Below are 12,915 nucleotides of genomic sequence, written 5' to 3'. Positions count from 1 at the left end.
GATCAAGAGCGTCAGGGTGAAGAAGTCCAACGCTGCCCTGACGCTCACTTGTGTGCGCGCGCGTCCGTCAAAGCTCGTAGCGTTGCAACGTTGATGGGTAATGTTGCAACGCTACCCATTTTGTCTTACAGCGTTGGACGAGCATCAGGACAAACCAATCCACAAGCGTTGCGACGCTGAAATAAGGGAATTTTGGCCTTTTTGACTCCTTTGAAGCTTAGATACTCAAATCACCTCCAAATTGCTTCAAATTAACCCAAATCATCTTTAAATTTTCGATTCTACCTTTTGGTTGCTCGGTACCTACAAAATAGGGAAATAAACACGTAAAATTCGATAACGAGCCTGAATTAAACGAGGAATAATAGCTCTTTTTCATAGCTATCAAACACCTCCAACTTAATTCTTGTTCATCTCGAGCAAGGTAGAAACACACAAAATAGAATATAAATCAATAAAAAATATGCTAGCTTAATTCTCAATGTTGTTACTCCAGTTTCAACAGTCAAATGGAATGAAATTTGAAATCAAGAACGAAATTCAATTATGATCAATCAATGAACCAGAAGTTTAAGAATTGTTCTTAATCTATTCATGCATGAGTGGACCTAGAGTTTTGCTAGTTAAGCTTGCATAGCTCGAAAGAGCTTTAAAATGTCCTCCTCCTGTTTTCCTCTACTTTTGTTCGATTATCGACCTCAGACATACCACACTTGCAAAAAAAAAGCAACACTAAGACAAGGGTGCCCAAACACACACACAAAAAACATAAAAGGGCAATTATTTTATCTAGAGGGCTAGCTTTCACACTCCATCACCGGAAACCTAACACTCTTTTCTTATGGGCCCTGACTAGACACGGCGGAGGTAGCTCTTTTCACCTCATCCATGCACACACACACACTATTTTTTTGCAAGCACGTCAACAAATGCCTATCTTTTTCATGAATTTTTCCTTTTTTTTTTCAGAATTGCAACTAATTTGTTTCTTTCTTTTTCTTTTCTCCCTTTTTTTAGCTCATAGTAGGCCCTATTTTATGTACTTTGTCAAGTTTTGCTTTAAAACAAGTATGGTTACTCTTAAGTCAAAGGTGGACCTTTCGGGGTGACAACGGAAGTATAAACCAACTAACCCAATTCTAAGCATGCAAGACACTAATTTCGCAAAAGCAATGATTTAAAGATGCAAGAGACAAGAATTTTTTTTTAGTTTGGGCTAAAAATCATGATCATGCATTCCTAACGTTCTTTCATGCAAATTTCATCACAAGAAGAGTGCGTCATAAATTATCGTGATAACAACAGAGCAAAAAGCTAACAAGGCAATCAAGCACACACATTGTCCGAGCATAGCACTCAAAGACCCCAAGCTAATATAAAAACTACCCAACAGGTACCCCACCCCCAACTTAAAGTAATACATTGTCTCCAATGTATTTTAAATAAAGCTCAATAAAAATAAAGACAATGGAACAGAAAACCTCCCCTAAAAATGATGCGCGCACGGGATGGTGGTGGTGCCTCTTTGCTTGATTAGGCTCTGGAAAGGCCTACAAAAAGAGAAAAACGAAAGAAAAACTACAAAAGACAACCTACAAAACAAAAAAATTAGCAAAACTAAAAGAAAGAAAAATTAAAACTAAAGATAACAAAAAATGAAAAAGAAAATAAAAGTAAAAATAAAAATAAAAATAAAAATCAAGGGCAAAATAAAATAGGAAGGGAAAAGAAAACTAGCCTTAGCCAGAGTCAAGAGAGTCTGGGTCTCTCTAAAGACCGCTCTAGAATCTGATGATGTCTTAATAGAGGTGGTTCTCATTAGAAATGAAGTTCAACATTCTTTCCATTCGCCTCGCGACTCAGTGCTTCAGTGGCTATCCTCAAGGCCTTCTCCTCGTAAGATTCCTCAGCCACCAGAATCGCATACTAGCCCTGGGGACCAGCATCAGGAAGCTTCTCTGCCGCTGGGACATCCTCGTATTCCCCTTCATCATCGGATCTATGCCCTTTCGCACCTCGCCCACGGAAGGCAGAAACTGAAGACCTATAGATGGCAGCTTGACCCCTCATCCTCTCTTCATCGTCAGAAATCTCCACCCTAGACCTACAACACAGCTCAGTAATCAAGTTAAGGTGTCCTAAGCTACCAGTGATAAACACCGTTCACAATGACGGATCAAAGCCTTAATGACTCGACCGACGTTGATGGACAATCCTTGGACTATACAGTACAGGAGTTTAGCCCGATCCTTCATGACGTCTTTGAGCTAGAGAATTGGCATGAATCTAGAATATACAAAGGCATGCCAGATTTGGCCAGTGATGGACATATCCGTCCCTTGAATCTCACAGCCACCCCTTTTAACCTGGCCTATTGAAATCCTAGACCACATAAGGCCTCTATCACCTCCTCCTTGGAGAACTGCTGAGAACAGAACCCATTGTATTCATCGTTGAAGTCACGTAAACTGTAGACTTCATTGATGTGAGACGATGAAAAGGGAACCCTAATGCTTCTCACCAATGAATAGTCCCTACCTTCGTCGATGTTGGCATAGAACTCTCTAACTAGTGGGACAACCGCCTTGCCAGGACGGGTTGCCAAAGGCTCCCACCCCCTTTGCTCTATAGCAATAGTGATATGTGGGTAAAAGTCGGCCTCTAGGGATAAGGCTCTCTCTGGGACAATCTTTCTAGAAGGCACTACGTGGTGGTATCTATCTAGGGCCTCTTGAGAGCTAAACCTAGGGTGCTCGAAAACTGGATCTTGGTGTAGCCCATGCCCACCAAAACTAGCTTCCCTTCTTCCTACTCTCCTAGGACCCATGGAAATGATTTCCACAAAAAGGTAAGCTCACAAAATTTGGTTCCTAGGCAAACTCTCACAACCCCTTCTCAACCCTTACCCAAAAAAACACTCCAAACTCTTAACAACCACACAAAAATTCACCTGCATATAAAAAAATCCCAACAATTTCATTCATATATTCAATATCAAAATGCCCAAATCCTCCAACCCATTCAAAACAGGAAAGAATCCATATAGATATCTTTCAACCATTCGACAAATATATGCAATAATCAACAAAGAATAGAAAAAATCTTACCTTGAAGCAGAGAAATCCAAAAAAGCTAGAAAACTCGCTAGTTGGAGAAAAACCCACGAAATAAACTATCAATGTTAGCTCTAAAAAAGAGTTATTGTTCTAAAAAAGAGTTATTGTTTCTAGCTTAATTTGGGCTCGTTAATAGATTTTATGTGTTTATTTTCCTATTTTGTAGATACCGAACAATCAAGATGTTGAATTAATCATTTGGTGAAGAACTGGATTAATATGAAGTAATTTGGAGTTAATTTGAACATCCGGACTTCAAAGGAGTTGAAAAGACCAAAATACCATCGAGTTCCACCAAGTATGATCAGCCATCGAGCATCATTGCTACTGAGGGAACGAGGATTGACCCAGCGTTGCAACGCTACTCCAAGCGTCGTGACGCTCCGAAGTTGTATCACCAACGCTTGAGGGCAAAAACATCAGCGTTGCAACACTACAAAGAATGAAGGACATGGAGCAAGTGAGCATTGGACCGATTCTGGAATCGATCCTGTTGGTTTGTCTAGGAAGGTAATCAGTTAAATTCAAGCTGCGCACATCCTTGTAATCGTTCATGCTTTGGATTTACCCTTATGATAACCCTCCTAGCTTTGTTTGTTTTTTGTTTCACCACAAAAAGGTCTCATACCAATGAAGATAGTCATTCTCACTTATATACCCACGATCCTACTCTTATCTAACCAATGTGGGACTTTGGTCGCATTCCCAACATTTATAAATTATATTGGGTTAAAATGTTATTTCTTTTATCATTGTATTTTAAACCTTGCTTTGTCTATTTTAGCTCGTGTATTTTAATTGTTTAAATTTAAACTTTTTTTATAAATCTTAAAATTATTTCCTATTGAGTTCTTTTCTCTTTTTTTCTAAACAATTTAATATCTATGAAGATCTATTTTATTTATTGTGAAAATATATTCATGAAGTATCTTATTAAAAATAATAACAATAACTTTGAAGAACTAAATTTTAAATTTTATCATCTTGCTAACTTTTGTATGTTTGGTTAAAAATTGATAAGATTTCAAATAAAAACGCAATTTTGTTTCATAGATGCATTCAATTCACTGTTGAAATTTTGTACGCAGTTTAATAATAAAGCAATTTTCTTTACTTTACCGCTGATTTTTCTAATAACCCAATTGTGAGCAGATACCTGTTAATGGTATGAGATTTTGCAGTTAGTGGCTAAGTTTACATGGACTAAAAAAAAAAAACTGCAGCCCGCAGAGGCTCGGCACTAGATGATTAAATTTCAACAATAAGAAGCAGAGAAGTGAATTGAACTGCCTGGTCTACGGTTAACAAAAGAAAAAACTATAGTAAGAAGTATTCCGTCCGTTAAAAGCTCTTAAGCTAAGGCAACCCAAAGAAGAATCTCAGTACTCTGTAAATGGCTGCACAAAGAGCGCAAATATCAAACAAACATGCCCCAGCAAAGAACACAAGCATCTGCATCTTTCTCTTACTAATTGCTGTGGCGTAGGAAGACATTGAGCATCAGGATGTTATAATTTCATCAGCTCCTGGACTTGCAAAAGCTTGGAACATCAGCTTTCCACCATTGGTTCCGGACCGGATGGCTCGGGCCGGGATTTGTTGGATTGTCGCACTGAGTTGAAAAGGATGTCCTTAATAACCTAAGCAAGAAAAAGGTACCAAAACTGCGGTTAGAGAATAATGTGCAACTTTGAGATGCTCTTTTGTGAAATGAACATGCAGACTAAGAATGGAGGGTAACGCGAGTAACCTGTGACATCAAACCATGAACCTGCTCCACCGTTATCTTTGCACTGTCACGAGTGATCTTAGCAAGTTGGGAATCTTCCTGCAAATGGAGGATCAAATTACAAAACATAATGCTTGTATATGAACGAACAAGAGTTCATTTGGGTGTCAAAATGAATCTTGCGTAGAGCAACTAGCTTACTTAGAGGGAGTGTGTTGTGCATTGCCATTAACAAATTTAAAGAAGTACAATTTCATTTTATCTTTTTTGTTCCAAAAGTCTTGTGAGAGTTGAATTTAAAAGGAGAGAATTCTTGTTAACCACATAACAGAAGAACATGTCAAAGTTAATTCGACACTGCCAAAACAGGACATACATTTAGTACCAACAAAAGGATAATATAAACATAAATCGTAAAGTACACATGGATGTGCTAGCAACTAGCATCACCAATACAAACCAGTAACACAACAATTTGCTCTGCATAATTTCCAACGCAGGGGATAAAAGGACCTACTTCTAAAAGAAGAGAATAGGATGCATAAAACTGGTGAATGGAGTAATGTGTCCAACCAAGAAAAACTTGGTTAATCGAAATCTTTGTGTCAGACCTAAAAAGACAAAACAACAATTTCCTTTCTTGGTGGCTTCTTTTGTTTGGTTCTTTTTCTTTTTTTCCCTTTTTTTTTTTTTTTTTTGCCTTTTCTTTTCATGGCCTCCTTTCTGTAGTTTTATTCTTAAATGGAGGTTGGTTTCTAGTATGTGGGTGTGTTTGGGAATATAAAGAATAAAGGATAAGCACGCTTTTAATCATTTCAACTTATCTTATATAGTCTCCAATTGGAGATGCTTCTTGTAATAGCCTTCCGACTTTTTGGATTTCCCATATTTCATTAATCAATAAAATGTTTCTTATCAAAATAATAATAATAATAATAAATAAATAAATAAATAACTGATTCTTACAACAGTTATGATATCAATTGGTTATCTCTACTTGGCTAACCCCAACATAACTCTCAATTGGTTGAGGCATTACATCCCACATGTTGAACTAAAAGTCTAAAGAAATAACAGGCTATGCCAATTTGGGCCTGAGTTAAGTATTTTAATATAACCAATTGATATCATAACTGTCGCAAGAATCAGTTATTTATTCTTTATATTCACAAACACACACACACAGAGCTCAATTTGTTGAGGCATTATATCCTCGACCAAAAGGCAACTATTCAAATCCTCACCCACATGTGGTTGAACTAAAAGTCTAAAGAAATAACAGGTATTTCAAATTCAAAGCAAAACTGCTGCTAATATAGATATTAATCTATGCTCGATACCTAGGACAACAAATGAATAAAAAGGCCAACCACAGTACAAAATAGCCAAGTAGCGAAGAGTGCATCTATCTAAGGGAATAATTTCTGAGAAGTAAAATTAAACTTTAAAATATCCAATATGAACACTCAGAATCAGTATCAAAAGGTCTCGAATTGTTCTCTCCCCACCCTCAGTTACTGTAATATGTGGTTTATAGCCTAAAAGATCGGATACAAAATATGCATAGTTTATCCTATAGAACAAATTACAATAGATCATCTTTTATAGCTTAGGAAATAGATGGATGCATGTACCATAGAGAGCTGTGTATGCTTCTACGTATACATAGAAGAAGAAAGAATAAGAGAAATGACATAAAATACCTCCTTCTTCCTCTGAGAAGGAGCTATCAATGGCCCAAAGCGGGAGTGAGCCAACTGATTCTCCACCTGCTCAAGTTTTTCAGCTGCAAAGCACAAAATAAACAACTAAAAAGAATTATATAAAATTCAGATCACATCTAATGATTTGAGTCGAAATATTAAATTGAATGTGTTGTGATGAAGACAATGATACCTAAATCTGAAATTTGCCCAGCAACATAATCTCCATTACCCAAGAGAGGAGAAGAAGAAAGAGTATTAACCCAGTACTTGTTCCAAAGTAAATCCAAGAGGTGGCAGTCAAGTGAAGACTTGAAATAAGTGATATCAAGCGCATAATACTGCAATAACATGTAGAAGTTTAAGAAAAGCGTGTACCCAATGAAAAATAAACTAAGGAAATCTAAGAAGATGAAAGATCAAGGGAAGAAACCTGTTTACAATGCACACCAAAGTCTTCAATCTTATTCAGTGGGATGGTCTGATACTCAGAAACAGGCTCATCTGGTGGCTTATATCCTTCAGGGTAGGTCCTGAAAGCCCCAATCTCAACCTTCCCAGCAGAAACAGTTCTTGTAGGATCAATTACAACGGCCAGAAATGGCTCCTGAAATTGTTGGTTTAACATTTGTGTGGAAACATCAATACCCGAAAGCCAGCATCCGTAACCTGGATGAGAATGGTACCATCCTACAACGTTCTCCAACCTCCCCGCCTAAGTCATAAGAGAACCATAATATAAAGACTACGAAGCTTGTAAGGAATTCACAGATAGACGACATCACTTCACTACTACATATGTAGGAAATTTATCAATTCTAAAGAAACTCGAGAAATTCAAAAACCGTCAGCATTGGATCTATGATGTGAGAAATTTAACGAAATTAGATATCTGCACATCAAAAACAAACATAAGGATAAACGACAAAATGCATTCAACTTCAGTATATACTCCTTCAATGAAACGCTCAACAATGCCAAATAAACCCAGACTCTCATACATAACATACGTGCGTATATGAAACTTGTCGAACCAAATCATAGAAATATATTTTCAACTAATTAGGAAGAAAAAAGCGATCAGAAACGACGAATTCAAAGAGAATATAAGAAAAACCTGCTTATTCGTCTGAGAATAATCAACCATATACTCGTACGCATCAGCCTGGGCATTAACCCTAGTCTCGGTACCTTCGACGGGCAAAGCAAAGGCATCCATGACTATAATAGCGTCTCCATCAGTCTTCCCCTGCATAAGTCCCATGACCTCTATAGTTCCGCCGGAGCGTGCATGGACCACCATTTTAAGAAGCGCGAGCGCAGAGATCTTCACACGCTTGAAGTAATGAGGATCATTTTGCCACGGCTTTTCCTGCTGGAACTTGGCTTGTGCGGCCTCGTCGTAGTAGAATATCGCATCGGAGGCAGAATCTGAAGCTTTGGAGGTGGTCGGAGGAGTATCGACGGAGATGATATTGTTCTCAAGCTCCCAGGTTTTCTGAGCTATTTGTGATGATGACGGAAACGGCTCCATTCGTCTCGAAATGTAAGACGAACGATAAAAAGATGAAGAAAAATGCTCCCAATTTTCGTCTGAATTCAGATTCCTCGATACTTTTTTCCTGATTTCTGTGGAAGAAATTTGGGGTTTCTTCAATGGCAGTGTTGAAGGAGAAGCGAGTGGAATTCCCCCAATCTACAGTGACCAAGGAAATTAGATTTTCTCCTCACACCGCCAAAACACATGAACTTGAATGGGCATCATGGCCCATTAGGTTTCGGCTCGACCCAGATAGTTGTTGGGCTCATGTAGGCCGGCCCATTTTTAACTATGAAAGGGTTTTCTACATATAGCTAAATAAATATAGACTAAATTTTTCTATTTTTTACAAATGAGCTATTGTTTTAAAAAAAAAAAAAAAAAATCTAACCCAATTTACCTTTTCAACTCTCTCGATACATATATATATAAGAAAAATTTTATTTATTTTAAATTAATTACCTTTAAAATATCTTCTTGAATCATATTTTTCAAAAATATCTTTGGTCCATTCATTAATGTCTATCTCAATTTACAAATGAAATTTTAACATGAAACCTTATTTACTATTTTTTTTAAAACATAACTACAAATTAGTGTTAAAGGTTTCTACGGTATATATATAATTTTATTAAAATTTTGCAAATAATCTTCAAAAATATATTTTTTAAAAGTATGAGGACTAAAATTTAAATTTTGAGATTTAAAGATTAAAATGAACAAAAATTGAAAGTATGTGAACCAAAATGAACATATTAAATTATTCACTAAAAAAAATGAACACTTTAAATGTTCAAAAGCTAAAATAAACTAAAATTAAGAGTATATAGACAAAACTAACATTTAATTTGTAATATATATATATAGATTGGTTTGTACTGTCCCTTTTTTTTAGTTGAAGGTTGGAATAATTCCATTCATTTTTTTTATATAATAAATATGAAAATATAAGACTTAAATAAGGATTTAGACATATAACTAGGCATTACATGTTTCAATATCATTATTATTTTTCAAAGTACAACATTATAAACGTGGATGAAAAATCAAATCAGCTTAAATATTAATGATACTTTAATCGATTGAGCTATAATCAATTTGCCACGAATTAATAAATATAAATCAAATAATTTAATTTGATCAAGAAAAAAACACTTTTGTTAAGTAAAAAGTGCTTATGTGTTAAATTTAAAATTGAAACCCACGTCATCATTTTCTTAAAATAATTTAGATTTTGATGTTAGTAAAAGCAAGAATGTGTAGTCCATGACAAAAAAGAGCATTTAGTTCCTGCCTTTATAACGAAGCATGCTTGTTCAATTTGGTGGTGAAAAAAATAAAGGCTAATAAAGAAGAGCATGCTTCATCCTTTTTAATTACCCCTTGTTTTTCTTTTAAGTATGAATATTTATTTAAAAATGATTTTGAATTAGGTGCAAAAAAATAATAATAAAATAAAATAGATATGATAAGCACTCATGGTTAAGTTTTGTGGTTGACATGTTTTTTTTTATTTATTATTATTCTATTTCATTTCTTTTCTTTTTTCATAACTACCACAATAATCTTTTAAGTTTTCTATTCATTTTGCCCATTTTATTATTATTTCTTTGTGTTATGTTGAAAGTTTTCTATGTCCCACATGTTTTATTTTGTCTTCTGTGTTCTTTTTCATTTTGTATATTGTCTACCAAATAAAGATGTAGATGGAAAATACCTTCATTTGATTGCATGTGGGACATTGAACCTGTATTAATTTAGTAAAAAGAAAATATCAAATAAAGAAATTTGAAAATGAAAGTAGTCTCATAGATTTGATTTTCAAAAATAAAAAATCAAATAGTGATCAAATCGGACTTTCATTTTTTGTTTTTAAAAATTAAATATATTTCATCCCCATTTCTTATAATAATTTGCATATTTCTTGTAAGTACAATGGTTCAATTTTTAGCCAAGTATAAAAAACAAAAACAAATTTTTAAAAGTTACTTCTTTTTTAATTTTCAAAATTAGGCTTGTTTTTTTAAATCCTTGATAAAAATAAAATAAAAAATGAAGAAATTTGGAGATGGAAGTAATGTTTATAAACTTAATTTTCAAAAACCAAAAACAAGAAATGAAGATTCCGTTTGGTAATCATTTCGTTTTTTGTTTTTATTTTTGAAAATTAAGCCTATGAAACACTATTTCCACCTCTAAATTTATTTATTTGTTATCTACTTTTCACCAATGATATAAAAAACAAGTTAAATTCTGATAATTGAAAAAAGTAATTTTCAAAAAGTTGTTTTTATTTTGGAATTTGTCTAAGAATTCAACAATTGTATTTAAGAGATATACAAATTATTGTAAGAAATGTAGATGAAATATGCTTAATTTTCAAAAATAAAAATAAAAAAACAAATGGTTACCAAACGAGACCGAAATGATTACCGAACGGGGTCTTATTTCTTTTATTTTTTTAAAAAATAATTGTTTATTTAGTTCTTCAATCGAAATTAAAAAATATTTTTTTTATTATGACAACTATGGGACGAGAGATTGAACCTTCAACCTCTAGAGAGAAAGATCATGTCAATTATTGTTGAGTTAAACTCATTTTGGCTTGAAACTAATATCTTGATAATTTTGGAAACTAAAATACCATCTTTAAAGTTTAGAGTTTAAAATTGAACAAATTTAAATATTTATTTTCATGGGATAACAAATTGGTTTTTGAAAATTAAACTTATAAATACTACTTTCATCTATAAATTTTTATGTTTTGTTTTCTATGGTCTTTTCAGTTTTCAAAAACTAAGCCATGTTTTTAAAATTAAAAGTTAGTTTTTGAAAATGTATGATTTGTTTTTAAAACTTGATTAAATGTTTATTTATCCATCGTAAACCTATAATTAATAAATTAAAAAAGAAAACTAAAACTAAAATCGTCATCAAAACATTAAGAATATAACTAAAATTTGTATTTGTACAACAATAAAAATAAGGCTCAGACCGGCTCTTAATCAGTTAGTTTATGTTTTTTCCTTCACTTAAAAAGAAACCTTTTTCTTTTCATTTAGTTCAAATGTCTTAATAACTTGTTGAATTTATTTATTACTCATTGATTTTGAATTGTTTTTCAAATATATAAAAATAAACAAACTTATTTACGAATATATTAATTATTCTACATTAAAAATTGTTAAATTTTAATTTGTATATTTTCGAATGTTTATTATTTGTTCATAAATGCACAAACTAAAATTGAAAAAGCTATATATATATATATAATTGAAAATTGGTCAATTTATAAACTGCTTTACATAGTTTCACATCACTCGTTTTTACCAATTGACCAATTTTCAATTATTAGAAGTACAATATGAGTTACGAATTATGATGATGTGATATGTGTTAATTTGGTTAGGGTCATAAAGGACATTTCATATAATGTAAGTTTTGCTTTTAGAAATTGTACCTTTTTGTTTATCCAATTGGATATTGAGCAATGGAGTTCCACATGCAAATGAATCATAAATATTATAATACAATAGAAAAATTAAAATCACAGATTTATTAAAAGGAATAACTTAAATTATATTAAATTGGATAACTATTTCGATTTTTTGCTTTTAAAAATATAGATTGTAATTATTATTTGTCCCTATAAACTTATTTATTTTTCTTATCTACCTAACAAATATTTTTAAAATCTAAAACAAATTTTGAAAATTAAAAAAATAAAACTCTTGGTTTTTTTTATAAATAAATTTACTTGAATTAACGTGTGAATTCAAATACTTCTTCCATAAACATAAAACTTCTACAATTTTATAAGAGAACAAACCCAAATTTTCATTTTTAAAAATCACAGTCACGATTTAATTATTTTACATTGTAAAAGGTACTGTACATGAAATATAGTCTTAACCATGTACATGTATAATTATGACAGTTAAAATTCTAAATTTCCATCTATTCAATTTAAACTCTCTATTAAAATTCATTCTCAAACAATTAATGCATGCTTTTCAAAAGGCTTGTTTTAAACTCTTTTTCAATTTAGAACCTTTGTTCATATTTTTTTTTTTAAAAAAAAAATTGAATAATGCACGATTTTTCATGCTTGTAGAGGAACTAGGAAGACAACCTCTTAACGACAAAAATAATGTAATGTAGGGATAAATGTTGATATCAAAGGGGATATTTGAGGTGAGGAATAAAATAGCGAAGAATAAGAAGTACTGAAGTATAGGAAATTGTGAAATTTTAGTCCATAATGTAAGAAGTTGATAAGATATAAAATTAATGTTTTTTTAGTAGTGAGACTCATCTACTCCTTGGACCAAACAAGGAGTGGAGTTCAATACTCCTACTTTCCAATGCTGACTTCCCAATTCCATGGACCAAAGACATTCAAGTGGATAGTATTAACTCTATTAATGTGATTGATTTTCACATCTTTTCTTTTCATTTGTTTTTCTCTTCTTTATGGATTTTTTAATATTAATTAGATGCATCCCGAACTGCACCCATTTTTATATTGGTCATTCAAGTTTCCATTCACAAATTATTACCTATATCTCTCTTTTTATATATATATATATATATATTTACTTTATGATTGAATAAAATGCATGGAAATGAGTGTGATAAGGGATGAATCCAAATACTAACTCCTTTTTTTGTGTTTGCTACTTTATTAGAATTTTAGATCAAGTAAACTTTTATTTAAGAATTTTAAATAGAAGTAAGGCCACGTTTACTCTAGTGAAAAAATAATAAATCAATAATAATAGGCCACGTTTACTCTAGTAAAAAAATAATAAATCAATAATAATGTGA

General features: G+C 32.6%; 1 protein-coding gene across 1 annotated transcript; it reads right to left on the bottom strand.

The window, feature by feature from the left end:
- Nucleotides 1–4,204: 4,204 nt before the first annotated feature.
- LOC120076359 (COP9 signalosome complex subunit 5a-like) lies at nucleotides 4,205–8,289 on the bottom strand. The gene is made up of 6 exons (XM_039030168.2): nucleotides 7,666–8,289; nucleotides 6,982–7,263; nucleotides 6,742–6,889; nucleotides 6,549–6,631; nucleotides 4,867–4,944; nucleotides 4,205–4,756 (listed from the first exon to the last, which is right to left on the bottom strand). Exons 1-6 carry the CDS (start codon nucleotides 8,080–8,082, stop codon nucleotides 4,667–4,669), a joined length of 1,098 nt encoding a protein of 365 aa, XP_038886096.1. The 5' UTR covers nucleotides 8,083–8,289; the 3' UTR covers nucleotides 4,205–4,666.
- Nucleotides 8,290–12,915: the final 4,626 nt, after the last annotated feature.

This window comes from Benincasa hispida, chromosome 4 (genome assembly GCF_027475165.1).
Source record: "Benincasa hispida cultivar pf3 chromosome 4, pf3_genome.v1.1, whole genome shotgun sequence".
Taxonomy (NCBI): domain Eukaryota; kingdom Viridiplantae; phylum Streptophyta; class Magnoliopsida; order Cucurbitales; family Cucurbitaceae; genus Benincasa; species Benincasa hispida.
This window is presented reverse-complemented; position numbering and strand designations above follow the sequence as displayed.